At 43.7% G+C, this 24,516-nt stretch overlaps 1 protein-coding gene across 1 annotated transcript in view; it reads left to right on the top strand.

Annotated features, from left to right (window-relative positions):
* The window catches only part of LOC115144762 (dual specificity protein phosphatase 8-like), a 129,044-nt gene that overhangs the window by 38,892 nt on the left and 65,636 nt on the right, over positions 1 to 24,516 (top strand). The window contains exon 2 of the mRNA XM_029685810.2: positions 921 to 1,059. Within this exon, the coding sequence (XP_029541670.1) occupies positions 921 to 1,059 (139 nt within the window). The remainder of the gene's footprint in view (positions 1 to 920; positions 1,060 to 24,516) is intronic.

Raw genomic sequence — 24,516 nt, 5'->3', positions numbered from 1 at the left:
ACTCTGGTACGGCTGCTGTGTAACATGAAGCACAAACACACACACACACACACACACACACACACACACAATGAGGCACGCACACAAACACACACTATTGCAGAGTAAAAGACTCTCTGATACACACTATAGACCTGTGTGTCTACCATGACCCACTGCATGGTAAAGCTCACAGAGAAAGACAAAGGGGCCACTCAGCAGTGAACAGTGGTCTTGGAGGAGGTGTTGTTTTGCCGAGCAGCTATAGTGTAGTCTTTATGCTATCTGAAGGTCGGAGGGAGCACATGAAAACAACACAAAGAAAAGGGTTAAAGAACCCCCTTTCAGTGGTGGTTTAGAGCTGCAATGCGATAGGCTAGGCGCTGGTCATGTGACTAAAACCTGCCTGACAACATGGAGAAGGAGCCTGACTGGCGTGTCACACACACAGCATAGACAAACACAGGCGCATGCTCGCATCTCTTCCTCTTTTACAAACACATTGTGACAAAGCCTCTACAGCATGCTGATGCATTGAAGGTGCTTGAACTGTCCATTTACACACATGCATGTGGATGGAATGTTTTGTATTTAACAGATAATATGTCCTCATTATTTAGCCGTTATTTACTGTTACAGCATCGCTTCCTGGATATCAATGTGAAAATCCCTTTAGATTTTTTTTTTACTCTGTCCAGATGGTGTAATATTTTGCCATGTTCCCAAATGTTGTTTCGGTAACCCCTTGCACCACCCACCCAACCCCCTCTATATCATAAGATTTCAAAATGAAGATAAATGTGTGTTTTAATACAAACAGCAGTTTTTATCAGAGCAATTTTTTTTACTCATGCGTTATGACAACTTCATATTCCTTTTGCAATGAATGATACTAACCCTAACCTCCATTGACATCTTCTTGCTCACTGGTGTTTCTACAGGTTGAGATGGGCAGGAAACAGGAAGTGGTGGTATACGACCAGAGTTCCAAAGAGGCGGGGCAACTGTCCAAAGACGGCTTTGTCCACATCCTGCTGGGCAAGCTGGAGGGCACCTTCCATCGAGTCTCCCTGCTCACAGGTAGGCACTTGCTGTGTGTGTGTGTGTGTGTGTGTGTGTGTGTGTGTGTGTGTGTGTGTGTGTGTGTGTGTGTGTGTGTGTGTGTTGCTGTGTGTGTGTGTGTGTGTTGCTGTGTGTGTGTGTGTGTGTGTTGCTGTGTGTGTGTGTGTGTGTGTGTGTGTGTGTGTGTGTGTGTGTGTGTGTGTGTGTGTGTGTGCGTGGGAACCACCATCCTGGAATCAGTGTTTACAAGCCGATGGTGTTTCACAGCTGATCCAAAGTCAGTTCCTGTGTGCATATAACAATGTGGCCTGCATTGAACAAGTAGGCATGGTGCAGTGTGCCATGCTTCTGTTTGGACAGCAGGTATCACTAGTGAGCATCATCTGTAATCGTGTTCATCATTCTTTCACTCACTCATTATATGTTCTACTCGCACATGGTTAATAATGCATTTATTTATTATATGACATATTGGTCACTCTGTCGATGGAAGGAAGGAATAGGAAAATAGTAATTGTGAACATCTATGAGTTTTGCATTGCAAACCTCTCCACCCCTCTCTCTTTCACTCTCCAAGCCCTTTGAAATTGAGGCTTAAGCTTAAATTCAAATATGAATACCTGTTTCTCAAATCAGGCAGTCTTATTTTCCATGCTTAATAGCTTTTTCCTTTTGGCTGGTAAGCACCCTCAGAGTTAGAAAGGAGGCCTGACGCGGGTATTAATCTGAGACTTAATACCTTCTCAGTATCTATCTAGGACTGCAGCGCTGCAGAGAGACAGTGGCAGTAATACACAGATGCTCACACACACACGCAATAATCTCCCTCACTCAGGATTGGGAGAGAGACAGTGTGTGTATGTGTGTGAGTGTGCATGTGTGTGTGTAAAGATGTTTCCTACCCCTACAAATCTCCAAAAGCATAGTAAGATTCACACATATTCACACACACACACATATTCACACACACACACACAAAGTAAGCCTGGAATTTTCCATTTCAGCTTTTTGATGAGGCTACCACCTATCCCTCTTAAAAAAAGACCCATCAGCGATTCTCTTCTCAGTCTTTCTGCATCTCTCTCTCTCTCTCTCTCTGTGTCTCTCTCTCTCTCTCTCTCTCTCTCTCTCTCTCTGTGTCTCTCTCTCTCTCTGTGTCTCTCTCTCTCTCTCTCTCTCTCTCTCTCTCTCTCTCTCTGTGTGTGTCTCTCTCTCTCCCTGTCTCTCTCCCTTTCTCTGTGTCTCTCTCTCTCTCTTTCTCCCGTTCTCTGCTGTTTCCACGACAACAGTGGAAGAGAATATGCTGGTGGATGATTCAACCAATGGGAAAGACTTTTGTTTTGTGAAATCAGGGTCAGTGGTGTTAACAGTCATAGCGGAATAATGTGTGTGTATGTGTCTGTATGCATGCATGCATTCGTGTGTGTGTTTCGGGGTCATGTGCGTTAACAGTGGTCTCTGTTAACAGTGGTCTCAGCACTGGCAGGGTAGCATGGAAGTGACGGTCTCAGAGGTCAATCTGTGCCAGCTTGACCATCTGACGTCTGGTCATCCGTCGTGTGACATTGGTTCTGGCGTCTGGTCACACGGGTGTTAATTGCCGTTTTTCACCTGTTTCTCTTCTTCAGTCTTCAGCATCAGAATTAGACCTTCAGTTAACAAAGTTCATTTATTTCCCCCATCCTCTATCCCTATCCTCAGATTCATTTAACAGTTATTCTGGTTTAATTGTCTCAGAATACCCAGGGAATAACCCCCCCCCCCCTCCCCCCCCCAGTCTTCAGGGAACAGGGCCTGATTTATGATGTCATTAACGGTGCCAATGACTTCATACCCGAGGGATGGCTTGATGTGGGCCCAACAGCTCACACACTCACTCACTCACACACACAATTATAAACATGTAGACGGATACACACACACACAATTCTAAACATGTAGACACACATAGCAGCACAGCGCTCCAAGGGAGATAAAGGAAGAGGGACGGCTAGGATAGAGAGATGAAAAGAAAATGAGCCTTTAAATGGGATAGACAGAGTGAATAAAGGAATAATTGCAGCAGTTTGGTCTCGCTGTCTGGGGGAGAGTGGATTTACTGCCTAAACTGTAATGTACACACAGGCATGTTAAATGGAGGATTAAAACACACACGTGCTGCTATGGACACACACGCACGCACGCACACACGCACACACACACACACGCATGCACGCACACACGCACACACGCACACACACACACACACACACACACACACACACACACACACACACACACAGTCCTACCAGGGCCAGTCCAGTCCCCATTGGGTGGAGCCAGTTTGTTTGTTACAGTGGTTAGCTGACAACAACACTAGAGCATAGCTCTTATCCCATTGTTCTTACGTTAGCATAGCTATCATAGGAGAGAGAGAGAGGGAAAGAGAGAGAGAGGAAGCCAGAGAGATGTTTGTATGAGCAATGCAGGCATGACTATAAAATCAAATAAAATGTTATGTGTCATATGCGCCAAATACAACAGGTGCAGGCCACAACCTTATCTTGAAATGCTTACTTACAAGCCCATAATCAACAATGCAGTTGAAGAAATGGAGTTAAGAAAAGATTGACTAAATAAACTAAAGTAAAGTAGAGAGAGAAGAAAAGGAGGATGTAGAGGGCGTCATCTAGTGTTAGCAGAGGTAGAGAGATAGAAATTAGATGGGGAGAGACAAAGGTAGGGTCTCACTTTATGTGGATAGTCTGGATAGATGGTCTACAGATGGTCATACTATCAACACACTATCTGTTAATAAGCAACTGCTTGTCTAAGGTTACGGTTAGGGTTAGCGTTAGGTTGAGAATAAGGGTTAGGATTAGGGTTAGTAAACAGTCAGTTGAAATGTTTGTCTGTAGAGCATCTACAGATTAACTATCCAAATAAAGTGTTACCAAAGGAAAAGATGCAGATGATGAGAATGTGTCCTCTGCAAATCAAAATCAAATCAAATCCAATTTTATTTGTCACATACACATGGTTAGCAGATGTTAATGCGAGTGTAGCGAAATGCTTGCAGATGATGAGAATGTGCCCTCTGCAGATGATGAGAATGTGCCTTCTGCAGATGATGAGAATGTGCCCTCTGCAGATGATGAGAATGTGCCCTCTGCAGATGATGAGAATGTGCCCTCTGCAGATGAGAGTATGTGAAGAGAGAGAGAATAGGAGAGGATGGAGAGAGCGAGCGACAGCGGTGCAGCTTCCGAGTGAGCAAGCTCTGCAGATGTGGAGAGATGAGGACAAAGGCAGAGATTGGAGATAGAGAGAGAGGTAAGGGGAGATGCAGGTGTGAGAGTGTGTGTGTGGTCTTCAGATGTGCAGTGACTGTTTGTAATCTCTCTCAAGTGCCATCTGCCTGTTTTTTTCTCAGGATTACTAAAGCTACACACCAAAGTGGAAGGGAGGAGAGAGAGAGAGAGAGAGAGAGAGAGCGAGAGAGAGAGAGAGAGAGAGAGAGAGAGAGAGAGAGAGAGAGAGAGAGAGAGAGAGAATGTGCCGCTTGTGCCTAGATGCCCTACATTGGCAACGGGAATGGGAAAATAAATCATCAAATCTGTATGCTACTTGCAAGATCCATCCAAAGCGCTGTACATTGTGTGCAATCATTACTCCACCACCAAGATCCATCCAAAGCGCTGTACATTGTGTGCAATCATTACTCCACCACCAAGATCCATCCAAAGCGCTGTACATTGTGTGCAATCATTACTCCACCACCAAGATCCATCCAAAGCGCTGTACATTGTGTGCAATCATTACTCCACCACCAAGATCCATCCATGTGTAGCAATGACGTCAGGAAACACGGAAGCCATTTTGAGCCAGAATGCTCAGCACACATTTAGTGACGGAGAAGGGCAACATTCCAACCCATCTTTGCTATTTAAATCAAATAAAGCGTTATTGGTCACATACACATGGTAAGCAGATGTTATTGCAAGTGTTGTAATGCTTGTGCTTTTTGTTCTGACAGTGCAACAATATCTAGCATGTAATCTAACAATTCCACAGCAACTACCTAATACACACATATCTAAGTAAATGAATGGAATAAGAATATATACAATACCGTTCAAAACTTTGGGGTCACTTAGAAATGTCCGTGTTTTTGAAAAATGTTGGTCCATTAAAATAACATCAAATTAATCAGAAATACAGTATAAACCTTGTTAATGTTGTAAATTACTATTGTAGCTCGAAACGGCAGATTTTGAATGGATATCTACATAGGCGTACAGAGGCCCATAATCAGAAACCATCACTCCTGTGTTCCAATGGCACGTTGTATTAGCTAATCCAAGTTTATCATTTTAAAAGGCTAATTGATCATTAGAAAACTATTTTTCAAATATGTTAGCACAGCTGAAAACTGTTGTTCTGATTAAAAAAGCAATAAAACTGGCCTTCTTTTGACTAGTTGAGTATCTGGAACATCAGCATTTATGGGTTCGATTACAGGCTCAAAATGGCTAGAAACAAAGAACTTTCTTCTGAAACTCGTCAGTCTATTCTTGTTCTGAGAAATGAAGGCTATTCCATACGAGAAATTGCCAACAGACTGAAGATGTCGTACAACGCTGTATACTACTCCCTTCACAGAACAGCACAAACTGGTTCTAACCAGAATAGAAAGAGGAGTCGGAGGCCCCAGTGCACAACTGAGCAAGAGGACAAGTCCTCAACTGACAGGTTCATTAAATAGTACCCGCAAAACACCAGTCTCAACTTCAACAGAGAAGAGGCAACTCTGGGATGCTGGCCTTCTACGCGCGGGGGGGGGGGGTATTTTAGGTACTCTTTGAAGAGTTAGGATTTCAGATGTTTTCAGAAGATGGGAAGAGACTCTGCTGTCCTAGCAGAGGGCCAAGAGACCAGAGGTGGCAGAACGGAGTACTCGGGTTGGGGTTGTAGGGTTTGAGCAGAGCCTGGAGGTAGGGAGGCGCAGTTCCTCAGTTCCTCGTAGGCAAGTACCATGTCTTGTAGTGGATGCAAGCTTTGACTGGGAGCCAGAGGATTGCGTGAAGGAGCAGGGTCACATTGGAGAACTTAGGAAGACTGAACACCAGGCGGGCTGTAGCGTTCTGGATAAGTTGCAGCCCGCCTTAGGACCTGCGCCTGTTCCTGTGTGAGGTTGGTTCATACTCTACGGATGTTGAAGAGCATCAACCTGCAGGAGGTAGTCACTGCTTTGATGTTTGCAGAGAACGACAGGGTGTTGTCCAGAGTAACGCCAAGGTTTTTGCACTCTGTGAGGGGGACACCGTGGAATTGTCAACCTTGATGGAGAGGTCTTTGAGCGGGCAGGCCTTCCCCGGGAGGAAAAGAAGCTCCGACTTGTTGAGGTTGAGCTTTAGGTAATGGGCTAACATCTAACATCTGTCTGGCACGCAGAGATACATGTCACCACTTAGGTGTCAGATGGGGGAAGGAGAAAAGTAGTTGAGAGTCCCTGAGGGACACCAGTAGTGAGAGTACGGACCCCAGATCCTCTTCACATCATCTGGTAGGAGTGGCCTGTCAGGTAAGATTGTGCAGAGTCTGAGATGCCCAGGCCTGAGAGGGTGGAGAGGAGGATCTGATGATTCACGGTAGAGGTCGACGTATGATTTTTCAACGCCGATACCGATTATTGGAGGACCAAAAAAGGCGGATACCGATTAATCGACCAATTTTTTATTTTTTATTTGTAATAATGACAATTACAACAATACTGAATGAACACTTATATTTTAACTTAAAATAATACATCAATAAAATCAATTTAGCCTCAAATAAATAATGAAACATGTTCAATTTGGTTTAAATAATGCAAAAACAAAGTGTTGGAGAAGAAAGTAATATGTGCCATGTAAAAATGTGTGCCATGTAAAATATGTGCCATGTAAAAAAGCTAACGTTTAAGTTCCTTGCTCAGAACATGAGAACATATGAAAGCTGGTGGTTCCTTTTAACATGAGTCTTCAATATTCCCAGGTAATAAGTTTTAGGTTGTAGTTATTATAGGAATTATAGGACTATTTCTCTCTATAACATTTTAATTTCATATACCTTTGACTATTGGATGTTCTTATAGGCACTTTAGTATTGCCAGTGTAACAGTATAGCTTCCGTCCCTCTCCTCACTCCTACCTGGGCTCGAACCAGGGTTACATCGAAAACAGCCACCCTCGAAGCATCGTTATCCATTGCTCCACAAATGCCGCGGCCCTTGCAGAGCAAGGGGAACAACTACTTCAAGGTCTCAGAGCGAGTGCACACCCCGCTAACTAGCGCAGACCCCGCTAACTAGCTAGCCATTTCAGATCGGTTACACCAGTCTAATCTCGGGAGTTGATAAGCTTGAAGTCATAAACAGCTCAATGCTTGAAGCACAACGAAGAGCTGCTGGCAAACGCACGAAAGTGCTGTTTGAATGAATCCTTACGAGCCTGCTGCTTCTTATCACCGCTCAGTCAGGCTGCTCTATCAAATATCAAATCATAGACTTAATTATACCATAATAACACATAGAAATATGAGCGTTAGGTCATTAATATGGTAAAATCCGGAAACTATCATTTAGAAAACAGATATAGATATATAGATATACCTCTCCTTAATACAACCGCTGTGTCAGATTTCAAAAAAACGTTATGTATAAACCATGCAATAATCTGCGACGGCGCGCAGAAAATAAATCAAATGAAGTCAACAGAAATCACATGATAAATATTCCTTTACCTTTTTATTTTTTATTTAAAATTTTAGCCCTTTTTTCTCCCCAATTTCATGGTATCCAATTGTTTAGTAGCTACTATCTTGTCTCATCGCTACAACTCCCGTACGGGCTCAGGAGAGACGAAGGTTGAAAGTCATGCATCCTCCGATACACAACCCAACCAAGCCACACTGCTTCTTAACACAGCGCGCATCCAACCCGGAAGCCAGACGCACCAATGTGTCAGAAAAATGTAAATTACTGATTGTTATGAAAACTTGAAATTGTCCCTAATTAATCGGCCATTCCGATTAATCAGTCGACCTCTAGTTCACGGTGTTGAAGGCACTGGATAGATTTAGGAGGATGAGAACAGAGGAGAGAAGTCTCAGTTGACTGATCCGCCTTAAAGCCTGACTGGTTAGGGTCAAGAAGATTGTTCTGAGAGAGTTGGCCAGAGACAACTCGTTCAAGTGTTTTGGAAAGACAAGAAGGGATACTGGTCTGTAGTCTTTGACTTCAGAGGGGTTGAGTGTTGATTTCTTGAGGGGAGCAACTTTGAACATTTTGAAGTCAGAGGGGCAGCCAGTGTTCGGGTTGCCGAACCTCACTAGTCATCTGGAGAGAGAGGGGAGAAAGAGGTCAAGGCGTAGGGTAGTTCTGTGTGAGTGGTACCAGTGGACTCAATAGGCTGAGTGAATGAGGAGCGGATGTCATCAACCTTTTTTTCAAAGTGGCTGACAAAGTCGTCAGCAGAGAGGCAAAGGGAGGGGTGGAGGATTAAGGAGGGAGGAGAAGGTAGAAAAGTGTACTAATCTGTTAATCCTCCTGCTATTGTGCAGCTTCTGCTACGAGCTCTGAACAGGCCTGGAGGGATGACTGCAATGCTAACATGCTAACAGTTAACAGGCCTGGAGATGGCTGTAATGCTAACATGCTAACAACTAACAGGCCTAGGGTAATGGCTGTAATGCTAACATGCTAACAGTTAACAGGCCTGGAGATGGCTGTAATGCTAACATGCTAACAGTTAACAGGCCTGGAGATGGCTGTAATGCTAACATGCTAACAACTAACAGGCCTAGGATAATGGCTGTAATGCTAACATGCTAACAAGCCTGGGGTAATGAGTCTCAGACTGCCTGTCAGTCTGCCAGCCTGATGAAGAAACATAAACACATCATAATACGGAGACATTAGGAGATGAAAGAGACTGCTCACACAACACACACACACACACACACACACACACACAGAAGCCGCTGTGCGAGTGCCTTTAGGCTTTGATGAGATTGGGTGTGGGTGTGACTGCACAGTCTACAATGCAAAGTTTAATCCAATTATGTGTCATTCATCTGTGCTCTTATACAACAGGGCGGCGGCCCTTGTGTGTGTGTGTGTGTGTGTGCGTGTATTTGTGTGTGTGTGTGTTGTGTGTGTGTTGTGTGTTGTGTGTGTGTGTGTGTGTGTGCGCGCGCGTGCGTGCGTGCGTGTGCGTGCGCGCGCGTGCGTGCATGTGTGTGTGTGCGCGCGTGTGTGTGTGCGTGTGTGTGTGTGTGTGCGTGCGTGCGTGTGTGTGTGTGTGCCGCTGAGTTCATCTTGGGAGACAGACTCTCACAATGCAGCCGTTCACAGAGCCATTCCAAAGCCTATATAAAGTATATATACTATATAAAGCGGCCTGTGTGTGTTTGTATGTGTATTGGTTAGATAGACCTATTGAGGAGGTGAGATAATTCACGTCATTCCATCCTGCTGAGTGACAGTCTGTGTGTGTGTAGACGTTCATTTATTGCAGGCCTGTAGCATGACATGTATGAGGCCTCGCCACCATTCTCAGAATGGAAGCTTTGTGTTTCTCTTTCCTTTCCAACACTGGGTGGAAATCCCCATATCCTATTGGCTATAGACCCGGAGTAGCACACGCTTATATTCAAAGGCAGTTACAGTGTGTGTGTGTGTATGTGTGTGTATTCAGTATTCTATATGTGGCCTGTGCAGGATTCAAACCAACAACTCCAGTATTCCAAGGACAGTGCTCTTACCAACTGAGCCAATCGGAATCAATGGCAAAATGATAATCCCAGCACATTTTACAAGCACTCAACTGCTCATACACTTAGTATAATGCCTTTTTAATGTGGGAATTAAGCCACCATAAAGTCCAATGTAATACATGGAGCATATTGCCATTTGGCACAGATTTTGTATTGAATTGCATGGCTTTTTCAAAATGTTTTCTAGTAACCTCACTACATTATTGACTACCAAATGGTTCGAGCTGAATAATGACTGGGATGTGTGTGGCCTGAAGTGGATGTATGGGATCATATGATTGGATGGTTTAGGTTCACAGCTGCATGTTGATTGGTCACAGTTGAGGTCATTGAGGTCACAGTTATTATGGTTGGCTGACATGGGTCATGGCCTTGTCTCTCGCTCTCTCTTTATTTCTCCCTCTCTCTTTCCCTCACACCTCTCCTCCAGATCTCCTTCCCCCTCTCCCCATTCACACCTCTCTACCCACCCTGTCATCCCCCTCTTCTTCCTCTCTTCCTATCTGATCCTTCAACATTACGCTCCAGAGACTCCTGCCAGATCAATGATTTCATTGAGAAGAAGCCAGTCGTGCCATTAAGAGGTGAGCTCACCATCCCACGGGAGGTCTGGCACATTATTCTCAATGACCTCCTCCCCTTCTTCCTCTCTCCTCCTCCCTCTTTCCCTCCACCTTTCTCTGTCTCTCTGTCTTCTCTCCCTCTGAGCTACCCCTTTCCTCGCCTCGCTGATCCCCTCTTCTTATACCTCTCCTCCACCTCCCCTCTCCTACCTTTCCCCATTTCCTCTTCTTGCTGATCCCCTCTTCTCATGCCTCTCCTATCCGCTCACACTCCTCCACCTCCCCTCTCCTACCTTTCCCCCATCCCCTCCTCCCTCTGCTCTCTCTCTCTCTCTCTCCCTCTGCTCTCTCTCTCACCCTCTGCTCTCTCTCTCTCTCTCTCTCTCTCTCTCTCTCTCACCCTCTGCTCTCTCTCACCCTCTGCTCTCTCTCTCTCTCTCTCTCTCTCTCTCTCTCACCCTCTGCTCTCTCTCTCTCTCTCACCCTCTGCTCTCTCTCTCTCTCTCTCTCTCTCTCTCTCTCTCTCTCTCTCTCTCTCACCCTCTGCTCTCTCTCTCTCTCTCACCCTCTGCTCTCTCTCTCTCTCTCTCTCTCTCTCTCTCTCTCTCTCTCTCACCCTCTGCTCTCTCTCACCCTCTGCTCTCTCTCTCTCTCTCTCTCTCTCTCACCCTCTGCTCTCTCTCTCTCTCTCACCCTCTGCTCTCTCTCTCTCTCTCTCTCCCTCTGCTCTCTCTCTCACCCTCTGCTCTCTCTCTCACCCTCTGCTCTCTCTCTCTCTCTCTCTCTCTCTCTCTCTCTCTCTCTCTCTCACCCTCTGCTCTCTCTCACCCTCTGCTCTCTCTCTCTCTCTCTCTCTCTCTCTGCTCTCTCTCTCACCCGCTGCTCTCTCTTTCTCTCTCTCTCTCTCCTCCTCTCCTATTTCATGGTGCAGAGAACAGAGGTTTATATTTAGCTCCAGTCTCCTGCGGTTGTCACATCTGGCGCCAGTGGCCTGTGCGCTCTCACCCTGCCCTGTACACACACACACTGGAGAAAAACCTAATACTTGCACTCTAAATAGTAGGCATTTTAGGTATGTGAAAATATAACGTTTTATAGTATGTTAAATTTTGAAAATCAAGTATACTTTAAATGCCAGAATGTTATATGCATTTCAGCTTTTCATGTAGAATCGCTGCACACTTTTGAGGAAGAGACTCATGTGTGTTTGACAACATTTGAAAATCAGCTGATAATGAGATAAGCGGACACGCTGTACCCAAATGAACCTATGGCGGGAATGCATGCATTGACATACAGTGCTGGCAAACACACATACACGCCTGCACACACACACACACACACACACACACACACACACACACACACACACACACACACACACACACACACACACACACACACACACACACACACACACACACACAGAGGTACTGGTTTTCTTAGCTGTAACAGTTTTCTGTAGCAGTGTTCTGTAGCAGTGTTCTGTGGCAGTGTTCTGTAACAGTGTTCTGTAGCAGTGTTCTGTAGCAGTGTTCTGTAGCAGTGTTCTATAGCAGTGTTCTGTAACAGTGTTCTGTAGCAGTGTTCTGTAGCAGTGTTCTGTAGCAGTGTTCTGTAACAGTGTTCTGTAGCAGTGTTCTGTAGCAGTGTTCTGTAGCAGTGTTCTGTAACAGTGTTCTATAGCAGTGTTCTGTAGCAGTGTTCTGTAACAGTGTTCTGTAACAGTGTTCTGTAGCAGTGTTCTGTAGCAGTGTTCTGTAGCAGTGTTCTGTAGCAGTGTTCTGTAACAGTGTTCTGTAACAGTGTTCTGTAGCAGTGTTCTGTAACAGTGTTCTGTAACAGTGTTCTGTAACAGTGTTCTGTAGCAGTGTTCTGTAACAGTGTTCTGTAGCAGTGTTCTGTAACAGTGTTCTGTAGCAGTGTTCTATAGCAGTGTTCTGTAGCAGTGTTCTGTAGCAGTGTTCTATAGCAGTGTTCTATAGCAGTGTTCTATAGCAGTGTTCTGTAGCAGTGTTCTGTAGCAGTGTTCTGTAGCAGTGTTCTATGGCAGTGTTCTGTAGCAGTGTTCTGTAACAGTGTTCTGTAACAGTGTTCTGTAGCAGTGTTCTGTAACAGTGTTCTGTAGCAGTGTTCTGTAGCAGTGTTCTGTACCAGTGTTCTGTCGCAGTGTTCTGTAGCAGTGTTCTGTAGCAGTGTTCTATAGCAGTGTTCTGCAGCAGTGTTCTATAGCAGTGTTCTGTAACAGTTTTCTGTAGCAGTGTTCTATAGCAGTGTTCTGTAACAGTGTTCTATAGCAGTGTTCTGTAACAGTGTTCTATAGCAGTGTTCTGTAACAGTGTTCTATAGCAGTGTTCTGTAACAGTGTTCTGTAACAGTGTTCTATAGCAGTGTTCTGTAGCAGTGTTCTGTAACAGTGTTCTGTAGCAGTGTTCTGTAACAGTGTTCTGTAACAGTGTTCTATAGCAGTGTTCTGTAGCAGTATTCTGTAACAGTGTTCTATAGCAGTGTTCTGTAACAGTGTTCTATAGCAGTGTTCTGTAGCAGTGTTCTATAGCAGTGTTCTGTAGCAGTGTTCTATAGCAGTGTTCTGTAGCAGTGTTCTATAGCAGTGTTCTGTAGCAGTGTTCTGTAGCAGTGTTCTGTAGCAGTGTTCTGTAGCAGTGTTCTATAGCAGTGTTCTGTAGCAGTGTTCTGTAGCAGTGTTCTGTATCAGTGTTCTATAGCAGTGTTCTGTAGCAGTGTTCTATAGCAGTGTTCTGTAGCAGTGTTCTGTAGCAGTGTTCTATAGCAGTGTTCTGTAGCAGTGTTCTATAGCAGTGTTCTGTAACAGTGTTCTATAGCAGTGTTCTGTAACAGTGTTCTATAGCAGTGTTCTATAGCAGTGTTCTGTAACAGTGTTCTATAGCAGTGTTCTGCAGCAGTGTTCTATAGCAGTTTTCTGTAACAGTGTTCTGTAACAGTGTTCTATAGCAGTGTTCTGTAGCAGTGTTCTGTAGCAGTGTTCTGTAGCAGTGTTCTATAGCAGTATTCTGTAGCAGTGTTCTGTAGCAGTGTTCTATAGCAGTGTTCTGTAACAGTGTTCTGTAGCAATGTTCTGTAGCAGTGTTCTATATCAGTGTTCTGTAGCAGTGTTCTGTAGCAGTGTTCTATAGCAGTGTTCTGTAGCAGTGTTCTGTAGCAGTGTTCTATAGCAGTGTTCTGTAGCAGTGTTCTGTAACAGTGTTCTGTAGCAGTGTTCTGTAGCAGTGTTCTGTAACAGTGTTCTGTAACAGTGTTCTGTAGCAGTGTTCTGTAGCAGTCTTCTGTAACAGTGTTCTGTAGCAGTGTTCTGTAGCAGTGTTCTGTAGCAGTGTTCTGTAGCAGTGTTCTGTAGCAGTGTTCTATAGCAGTGTTCTGTAGCAGTGTTCTGTAGCAGTGTTCTATAGCAGTGTTCTGTAACAGTGTTCTATAGCAGTGTTCTGTAACAGTGTTCTATAGCAGTGTTCTGTAACAGTGTTCTATAGCAGTGTTCTGCAGCAGTGTTCTATAGCAGTGTTCTGTAACAGTGTTCTGTAACAGTGTTCTGTAGCAGTGTTCTGTAGCAGTGTTCTGTAGCAGTGTTCTGTAGCAGTGTTCTGTAGCAGTGTTCTATAGCAGTGTTCTGTAGCAGTGTTCTGTAGCAGTGTTCTATAGCAGTGTTCTGTAGCAGTGTTCTGTAACAGTGTTCTGTAACAGTGTTCTGTAGCAGTGTTCTGTAACAGTGTTCTGTAGCAGTGTTCTGTAGCAGTGTTCTGTAACAGTGTTCTGTAGCAGTGTTCTATAGCAGTGTTCTGTAGCAGTGTTCTATAGCAGTGTTCTATAGCAGTGTTCTGTAGCAGTGTTCTGTAGCAGTGTTCTATAGCAGTGTTCTGTAACAGTGTTCTATAGCAGTGTTCTGTAACAGTGTTCTATAGCAGTGTTCTGTAACAGTGTTCTATAGCAGTGTTCTGTAACAGTGTTCTATAGCAGTGTTCTGTAACAGTGTTCTGTAGCAGTGTTCTGTAACAGTGTTCTATAGCAGTGTTCTGTAACAGTGTTCTGTAGCAGTGTTCTATAGCAGTGTTCTGTAGCAGTGTTCTATAGCAGTGTTCTGTCGCAGTGTTCTGTAACAGTGTTCTGTCGCAGTGTTCTGTAGCAGTGTTCTGTAGCAGTGTTCTGTAGCAGTGTTCTATAGCAGTGTTCTGTAGCAGTGTTCTGTAGCAGTGTTCTATAGCAGTGTTCTGTAGCAGTGTTCTGTAGCAGTGTTCTATAGCAGTGTTCTGTAACAGTGTTCTATAGCAGTGTTCTGTAGCAGTGTTCTATAGCAGTGTTCTGTAGCAGTGTTCTGTAGCAGTGTTCTATAGCAGTGTTCTGTAGCAGTGTTCTGTAGCAGTGTTCTATAGCAGTGTTCTGTAACAGTGTTCTGTAGCAGTGTTCTGTAGCAGTGTTCTGTAGCAGTGTTCTATAGCAGTGTTCTGTAGCAGTGTTCTGTAGCAGTGTTCTATAGCAGTGTTCTGTAGCAGTGTTCTGTAGCAGTGTTCTATAGCAGTGTTCTGTAACAGTGTTCTATAGCAGTGTTCTGTAACAGTGTTCTATAGCAGTGTTCTGCAGCAGTGTTCTATAGCAGTGTTCTGTAACAGTGTTCTGTAACAGTGTTCTGTAGCAGTGTTCTGTAGCAGTGTTTTACATTTACATTTAAGTCATTTAGCAGACGCTCTTATCCAGAGCGACTTACAAATTGGTGCGTTCACCTTAAGACATCCAGTGGAACAGCCACTTTACAATAGTGCATCTAAATCTTTTAAGGGGGGTGAGAAGGATTACTTTATCCTATCCTATAAGTTTACACTTATCACTACTCTGAAGGGGACGTGTTTGAAGGACATGGCTTTTTATCTCCAACTCTGCTGTAATGAAATGTGCCGTTACAGTAAGGTAGCTCTCGACGTTCAACTGTCTGTTAGAGTGACAGATGTTCGTGTTTGACAACTCTGCTCGCAAGTTGTTTTGTAGAAGGCATGTATTAATGTCTGGGCAAAATGTGTCCAGTGGGAAGGAATAGTGAAGTGCGGCTCGACCACTTCAAACATGTTCCTGAACCCTGCATTCATTCTACAATAGAGAAGGGTCTCATCTGCCGCTATGAATTTTGCTATCGCTGCGTTGCTTTCTTTAGCCATACGGGAGTCAGTTCGCATATTGTTGCCTGAAAGCTGTGGGGAGAAGTGGTTGCTGTTTCCTTTTTTCTGCCAAATTGGAACTTCAGGGTGATGTTCGCAGAAATGAGTAGTCATGTTACTCGCATTGCCACTCAAATAGACTATCAGCAATGATCAGATCCTACATGTTGTAGACGTTATATCCACCACTCGTTGGCAAGCCCTGTTATAGTTTACAGGAAGCAGTGAAATGTTACCAGACCTGAATGATTTTGGGCGTTTTCTAGTCCTGGCTCGCCAGCAGTGTTCTGTGCCATGTTGCTCCTTTGCATTTAGCTAACTGCTAATTCCTTCATAAGCTAATTGCTGCTACGACGTGTCTCAGCTCTGTTCTCACTGGAGCTAAATAATTAATGAGCGGAGCCGCACACAGCTAAGAGAACTTTAATACTATGTAGCAGTGTTCATCGCAGTGGATATTTTTCCCACGTTAAATATGCAATAATATATACTTTATTTTTCTATACAATATATAAACTCAGCAAAAAAAAAAAGTGTTCTCACTGTGAATATTTGTATGAACATAGCAAGAACCAACAAGTGAGACAAACCGAGTAAGTTCCACAGACATGTTCGACGTGACCAACAGAAATGGAATAATGGGTCCCTGAATAGGGGGTCAAAAGTAACAGTGAGTATCTGTGCATGATGGACCCGCCACGTCGTTCCAGCTCCAGAGTACAGGCCTCGGTGTGACGCTCGTTCCTTAGCAGTGTTCGATAAACACGAATCCAACCATCACGCCTGGTGAGACAAAACCACGTTCTCGTCAGTGAAGAGCACTTTTGCCAGTCCTATCTGGTCCAGTGACGGTGGGTTTGTGCCCAAAGGTGACGTTGTTGCCGGTGATGTAAGGCAGGTCCTCACCAGACAACAGGCCTACAAGCCCCCAGTCCAGCCTATTGCGGACAGGGAGCACTGATGGAGGGATTGTGCGTTCCTGGTGTAACTCAGGCAGTTGTTGCCATCCTGTACCTGTCCCGCAGTGTGTGATGTTTGGATGGACCGATCCTATGCAGGTGTTGTGGCGTGGTCAACCACGTTCAATCAGTGTTCGTTCTGTCTCCTGTAGCACTGTCTTACACGGAACCCAAAACAACTGCGCGCATCATGTATAGAATTATTTTGTCCCCCTACACCAAAACACGTTCACGCAGTTTAAAATATCAAAAACAAACTGAACCAATTACATTAATTTGGGAACAAGTTGAGTCATTAAACATTTATGGCAATTTAGCAGGTGTTTTCATTGCCATGACAGTGGGTATCACGTCTGCTGCAGATGCATTTGATTAGCTCATTTCTTGAGTCAGTTGTTGGATTGGCACTAGGAACATGTTCATGTTTCCAAGTTAAACGTTCTCAAATGCCATCGAAATGGCAGCAGTGGTATGAGAACCAGCACTTTCTTGAGCGAGCAATACAGCTTTCCTCTGTTCGAAATCTTCATCGACCCACTGTGCCAGACTCAGCATGCTCATGGGGCTGATGTCGCTGGTCCAAATGTCAGCCGTGAAGCTAATAGCAGTGACACCCATAGATGCACAATATTGTTGAAATGCACAACTGCAGTAGGGAAACATCTGGAAAATAGCAACTACTTTGTAGTGTGTATAGCCTGGTGCTCGAGGTGCTCGACCAGTCGGTGGAAGCCAACATCATCCATGACAGAACAGTTGATTGTAAAGGGCAATGAATCTCATTATCTTGGCGTTAATGGATTTCGCCTTTGAGTTCTCACTGAAGTTCTTACGCTTTCAAATGACTGCTTAACTTGAACTTGTTAGAAGTGTGCGCCTAGCATTTCTGCTTTTGTTCTGATTAGCACTATTTTTCATGGCATCATCTACCGACGTTATATAGGTATGCACCTCAGCTTTGACGCCGGGCCGATGCTGGCATTTTTAGCCAATGTTCGGGCGTGTTCGATATATCGTGCATCCCTAGTAAATAAGGAACTTAATAAAAATATATATAAAATCACATTTGCAAACATTACTAAACCTGTTTTCGCTTTGTTATTATAGGGCATGGTTTAGACTAACGAGGAAAAATAACTATCCATTTTGGATAAAGTCAGTCTGAATTACTATCCCAATCTCCTGTACACAGAGAGAATAGAAAGGAAACAATTTCAAAGATTTTACCGAGTTACAGTTCATAAAGGAAGTCAGTCAATTTAAACATAGTGAACAAATATGAAATGCAACTTGTAAAGTGTTAAGCAGTGCTTCATTTGTCAAATCGTGAGGTGCCAGCCCAAAGTGCACATGAGGGGAGGGGGGGTGACCTGGGGAGTAAAATGTTTATCAGCTTTATAATAAAGCATTGCATGCATAGTCACATTTGCGTCATGGTATAGATCAGTAGAGGGACTTACAGATGTGGCACAAATGGGAGTGTTTTTAGTAGCCTAGGGTCCAGGAAAAATGTGTTCTTTTATAAACACATTTCATGGAATTCGACATAATTTTACATGACTGGAGACTTTGGCAGAATCTTTAATACCGCACAAATGATCGGAATGGCAGGGTACTTTGACACTGTCAAATAGATCAATAAAAACTACCATGCCTTGATTTCATCAATAAATAGCACTGTAGCAGTGTTCTGTAGCAGTGTTCTGTAGCAGTGTTCTATAGCAGTGTTCTGTAGCAGTGTTCTGTAGCAGTGTTCTATAGCAGTGTTCTGTAGCAGTGTTCTGTAACAGTGTTCTGTAACAGTGTTCTGTAGCAGTGTTCTGTAACAGTGTTCTGTAGCAGTGTTCTGTAGCAGTGTTCTGTAGCAGTGTTCTATAGCAGTGTTCTGTAGCAGTGTTCTATAGCAGTGTTCTATAGCAGTGTTCTGTAGCAGTGTTCTGTAGCAGTGTTCTATAGCAGTGTTCTGTAACAGTGTTCTATAGCAGTGTTCTGTAACAGTGTTCTATAGCAGTGTTCTGTAACAGTGTTCTATAGCAGTGTTCTGTAACAGTGTTCTATAGCAGTGTTCTGTAACAGTGTTCTGTAGCAGTGTTCTGTAACAGTGTTCTATAGCAGTGTTCTGTAACAGTGTTCTGTAGCAGTGTTCTATAGCAGTGTTCTGTAGCAGTGTTCTATAGCAGTGTTCTGTCGCAGTGTTCTGTAACAGTGTTCTGTCGCAGTGTTCTGTAGCAGTGTTCTGTAGCAGTGTTCTGTAGCAGTGTTCTATAGCAGTGTTCTGTAGCAGTGTTCTGTAGCAGTGTTCTATAGCAGTGTTCTGTAGCAGTGTTCTGTAGCAGTGTTCTATAGCAGTGTTCTGTAACAGTGTTCTATAGCAGTGTTCTGTAGCAGTGTTCTATAGCAGTGTTCTGTAGCAGTGTTCTGTAGCAGTGTTCTATAGCAGTGTTCTGTAGCAGTGTTCTGTAGCAGTGTTCTATAGCAGTGTTCTGTAACAGTGTTCTGTAGCAGTGTTCTGTAGCAGTGTTCTGTAGCAGTGTTCTATAGCAGTGTTCTGTAGCAGTGTTCTGTAGCAGTGTTCTATAGCAGTGTTCTGTAGCAGTGTTCTGTAGCAGTGTTCTATAGCAGTGTTCTGTAACAGTGTTCTATAGCAGTGTTCTGTAACAGTGTTCTATAGCAGTGTTCTATAGCAGTGTTCTGTAACAGTGTTCTATAGCAGTGTTCTGCAGCAGTGTTCTATAGCAGTTTTCTGTAACAGTGTTCTGTAACAGTGTTCTATAGCAGTGTTCTGTAGCAGTGTTCTGTAGCAGTGTTCTGTAACAGTGTTCTATAGCAGTGTTCTGTAGCAGTGTTCTGTAGCAGTGTTCTATAGCAGTGTTCTGTAACAGTGTTCTGTAGCAGTGTTCTGTAGCAGTGTTCTATAGCAGTGTTCTGTAGCAGTGTTCTGTAGCAGTGTTCTGTAGCAGTGTTCTATAGCAGTGTTCTGTAGCAGTGTTCTGTAGCAGTGTTCTATAGCAGTGTTCTGTAGCAGTGTTCTGTAACAGTGTTCTGTAGCAGTGTTCTGTAGCAGTGTTCTGTAACAGTGTTCTGTAACAGTGTTCTGTAGCAGTGTTCTGTAACAGTGTTCTGTAGCAGTGTTCTGTAGCAGTGTTCTGTAACAGTGTTCTGTCGCAGTGTTCTGTAGCAGTGTTCTGTAGCAGTGTTCTGTAGCAGTGTTCTATAGCAGTGTTCTGTAGCAGTGTTCTGTAACATTGTTCTGTAGCAGTGTTCTGTAACAGTGTTCTATAGCAGTGTTCTGTAGCAGTGTTCTGTAGCAGTGTTCTGTAACAGTGTTCTGTAACAGTGTTCTGTAGCAGTGTTCTATAGCAGTGTTCTGTAACAGTGTTCTGTAACAGTGTTCTATAGCAGTGTTCTAGTAGCAGTGTTCTATAGCAGTGTTCTGTAAGCAGTGTTCTGTAGCAGTGTTCTGTAGCAGTGTTCTGTAGCAGTGTTCTATAGCAGTGTTCTATAGCAGTGTTCTATAGCAGTGTTCTGTAGCAGTGTTCTGTAACAGTGTTCTATAGCAGTGTTCTGTAACAGTGTTCTAAGCAGTGTTCTATAGCAGTGTTCTGTAGCAGTGTTCTGTAAGCAGTGTTCTGTAGCAGTGTTCTGTAACAGTGTTCTATAGCAGTGTTCTGTAGCAGTGTTCTGTAGCAGTGTTCTGTAACAGTGTTCTGTAACAGTGTTCTATAGCAGTGTTCTGTAGCAGTGTTCTGTAAGCAGTGTTCTGTAGCAGTGTTCTGTAGCAGTGTTCTGTAGCAGTGTTCTGTAGCAGTGTTCTGTAACAGTGTTCTGTAAGCAGTGTTCTGTTCTAGCAGTGTTCTGTAGCAGTGTTCTAGCAGTGTTCTGTAGCAGTGTTCTATAGCAGTGTTCTGTAGCAGTGTTCTGTAGCAGTGTTCTGTAGCAGTGTTCTGTAGCAGTGTTCTGTAGCAGTGTTCTGTAGCAGTGTTCTGTAGCAGTGTTCTGTAGCAGTGTTCTGTAACAGTGTTCTATAGCAGTGTTCTGTAAGCAGTGTTCTGTAACAGTGTTCTGTAAGCAGTGTTCTATAGCAGTGTTCTATAGCAGTGTTCTGTAACAGTGTTCTGTAACAGTGTTCTGTAGCAGTGTTCTGTAACAGTGTTCTGTAGCAGTGTTCTGTAGCAGTGTTCTGTAACAGTGTTCTGTAGCAGTGTTCTGTAGCAGTGTTCTATAGCAGTGTTCTGTAGCAGTGTTCAGTGTTCTAGCAGTGTTCTAAGCAGTGTTCTGTATAGCAGTGTTCTGTACAGTGTTCTGTAACAGTGCAGTGTTCTGTAGCAGTGTTCTTAGCAGTGTTCTGTAGCAGTGTTCTGTTAACAGTGTTCTTAGCAGTGTAACAGTGTTCTATAGCAGTGTTCTGTAACAGTGTTCTGTAACAGTGTTCTGTAGCAGTGTTCTGTAACAGTGTTCTGTAACAGTGTTCTGTAGCAGTGTTCTTAGCAGTGTTCTGTAGCAGTGTTCTGTAGCAGTGTTCTGTAGCAGTGTTCTGTAGCAGTGTTCTGTAGCAGTGTTCTGTAGCAGTGTTCTGTAGCAGTGTTCTGTAGCAGTGTTCTAGCAGTGTTCTGTAGCAGTGTTCTGTAGCAGTGTTCTGTAGCAGTGTTCTATAGCAGTGTTCAGTGTTCTATAGCAGTGTTCTGTAGCAGTGTTCTGTAACAGTGTTCTATAGCAGTGTTCTGTAACAGTGTTCTGTTCTATAGCAGTGTTCTGCAGCAGTGTTCTGTAGCAGTGTTCTGTAACATTGTTCTGTAGCAGTGTTCTGTAACAGTGTTCTATAGCAGTGTTCTGTAGCAGTGTTCTGTAGCAGTGTTCTGTAACAGTGTTCTGTAACAGTGTTCTGTAACAGTGTTCTATAGCAGTGTTCTGTAGCAGTGTTCTGTAACAGTGTTCTGTAGCAGTGTTCTATAGCAGTGTTCTGTAGCAGTGTTCTGTAGCAGTGTTCTATAGCAGTGTTCTGTAGCAGTGTTCTGTAGCAGTGTTCTATAGCAGTGTTCTGTAACAGTGTTCTATAGCAGTGTTCTGCAGCAGTGTTCTATAGCAGTGTTCTGTAACAGTTTTCTGTAGCAGTGTTCTATAGCAGTGTTCTATAACAGTGTTCTATAGCAGTGTTCTGTAACAGTGTTCTGTAACAGTGTTCTATAGCAGTGTTCTGTAGCAGTGTTCTGTAGCAGTGTTCTGTAGCAGTGTTCTGTAACATGTTCTGTAGCAGTGTTCTGTAACAGTGTTCTGTAACAGTGTTCTGTAGCAGTGTTCTGTAACAGTGTTCTGTAGCAGTGTTCTGTAGCAGTCTTCTGTAACAGTGTTCTGTCGCAGTGTTCTGTAGCAGTGTTCTGTAGCAGTGTTCTGTAGCAGTGTTCTATAGCAGTGTTCTGTAGCAGTGTTCTGTAACATTGTTCTGTAGCAGTGTTCTGTAACAGTGTTCTATAGCAGTGTTCTGTAGCAGTGTTCTGTAGCAGTGTTCTGTAACAGTGTTCTGTAACAGTGTTCTGTAGCAGTGTTCTATAGCAGTGTTCTGTAACAGTGTTCTGTAACAGTGTTCTATAGCAGTGTTCTGTAGCAGTGTTCTATAGCAGTGTTCTGCAGCAGTGTTCTATAGCAGTGTTCTGTAACAGTTTTCTGTAGCAGTGTTCTATAGCAGTGTTCTATAACAGTGTTCTATAGCAGTGTTCTGTAACAGTGTTCTGTAACAGTGTTCTATAGCAGTGTTCTGTAACAGTGTTCTGTAACAGTGTTCTATAGCAGTGTTCTGTAGCAGTGTTCTGTAACATTGTTCTGTAGCAGTGTTCTGTAACAGTGTTCTATAGCAGTGTTCTGTAGCAGTGTTCTGTAGCAGTGTTCTGTAGCAGTGTTCTGTAACAGTGTTCTGTAGCAGTGTTCTATAGCAGTGTTCTGTAACAGTGTTCTGTAACAGTGTTCTATAGCAGTGTTCTGTAGCAGTGTTCTGTAGCAGTGTTCTGTAACAGTGTTCTGTAACAGTGTTCTATAGCAGTGTTCTGTAGCAGTGTTCTGTAGCAGTGTTCTGTAGCAGTGTTCTATAGCAGTGTTCTGTAACAGTGTTCTGTAGCAGTGTTCTATAGCAGTGTTCTGTAGCAGTGTTCTGTAGCAGTGTTCTGTAGCAGTGTTCTGTAACAGTGTTCTGTAACAGTGTTCTGTAGCAGTGTTCTGTAGCAGTGTTCTTAGCAGTGTTCTGTAGCAGTGTTCTATAGCAGTGTTCTGTAAGCAGTGTTCTGTAGCAGTGTTCTGTAGCAGTGTTCTGTAGCAGTGTTCTGTAGCAGTGTTCTATAGCAGTGTTCTGTAAGCAGTGTTCTTAGCAGTGTTCTGTAGCAGTGTTCTGTAGCAGTGTTCTGTAGCAGTGTTCTGTAGCAGTGTTCTTCAGTGTTCTATAGCAGTGTTCTGTAGCAGTGTTTCTGTAGCAGTGTTCTAGCAGTGTTCTATAGCAGTGTAGCAGTGTTCTGTAGCAGTGTTCTATAGCAGTGTTCTGTAGCAGTGTTCTGTAGCAGTGTTCTATAGCAGTGTTCTGTAACAGTGTTCTATAGCAGTGTTCTGTAACAGTGTTCTATAGCAGTGTTCTATAGCAGTGTTCTGTAACAGTGTTCTATAGCAGTGTTCTGCAGCAGTGTTCTATAGCAGTGTTCTGTAACAGTGTTCTGTAACAGTGTTCTAGTAGCAGTGTTCTGTAGCAGTGTTCTGTAGCAGTGTTCTGTAGCAGTGTTCTATAGCAGTGTTCTGTAGCAGTGTTCTGTGTTCTATAGCAGTGTTCTGTAGCAGTGTTCTGTAGCAGTGTTCTGTAGCAGTGTTCTATAGCAGTGTTCTGTAGCAGTGTTCTGTAGCAGTGTTCTAGCAGTGTTCTGTAGCAGTGTTCTGTAGCAGTGTTCTGTAGCAGTGTTCTATAGCAGTGTTCTATAGCAGTGTTCTGTAGCAGTGTTCTGTAGCAGTGTTCTGTAACAGTGTTCTATAGCAGTGTTCTGTAGCAGTGTTCTGTAGCAGTGTTCTGTAGCAGTGTTCTGTAACAGTGTTCTGTAGCAGTGTTCTGTAGCAGTGTTCTGTAGCAGTGTTCTGTAGCAGTGTTCTATAGCAGTGTTCTGTAGCAGTGTTCTGTAACAGTGTTCTGTAACAGTGTTCTATAGCAGTGTTCTAGCAGTGTTCTGTAGCAGTGTTCTGTAACAGTGTTCAGTGTTCTGTAGCAGTGTTCTATAGCAGTGTTCTGTAACAGTGTTCTGTAACAGTGTTCTATAGCAGTGTTCTGTAGCAGTGTTCTATAGCAGTGTTCTGCAGCAGTGTTCTATAGCAGTGTTCTGTAACAGTTTTCTGTAGCAGTGTTCTATAGCAGTGTTCTATAACAGTGTTCTATAGCAGTGTTCTGTAACAGTGTTCTGTAACAGTGTTCTATAGCAGTGTTCTGTAACAGTGTTCTGTAACAGTGTTCTATAGCAGTGTTCTGTAGCAGTGTTCTGTAGCAGTGTTCTGTAGCAGTGTTCTGTAACAGTGTTCTATAGCAGTGTTCTGTAGCAGTGTTCTGTAGCAGTGTTCTGTAACAGTGTTCTGTAACAGTGTTCTGTAGCAGTGTTCTATAGCAGTGTTCTGTAACAGTGTTCTGTAACAGTGTTCTATAGCAGTGTTCTGTAGCAGTGTTCTGTAGCAGTGTTCTGTAACAGTGTTCTGTAACAGTGTTCAGTGTTCTTCAGTGTTCTGTAGCAGTGTTCTATAGCAGTGTTCTAGCAGTGTTCTGTAGCAGTGTTCTGTAGCAGTGTTCTGTAGCAGTGTTCTGTAGCAGTGTTCTGTAGCAGTGTTCTGTAGCAGTGTTCTGTAGCAGTGTTCTGTAGCAGTGTTCTGTAGCAGTGTTCTGTAACAGTGTTCTGTAGCAGTGTTCTGTAGCAGTGTTCTGTAGCAGTGTTCTGTAGCAGTGTTCTGTAACAGTGTTCTGTAGCAGTG

Source organism: Oncorhynchus nerka, linkage group LG17, assembly GCF_034236695.1.
Source record: "Oncorhynchus nerka isolate Pitt River linkage group LG17, Oner_Uvic_2.0, whole genome shotgun sequence".
NCBI lineage: Eukaryota > Metazoa > Chordata > Actinopteri > Salmoniformes > Salmonidae > Oncorhynchus > Oncorhynchus nerka.
This window is presented reverse-complemented; position numbering and strand designations above follow the sequence as displayed.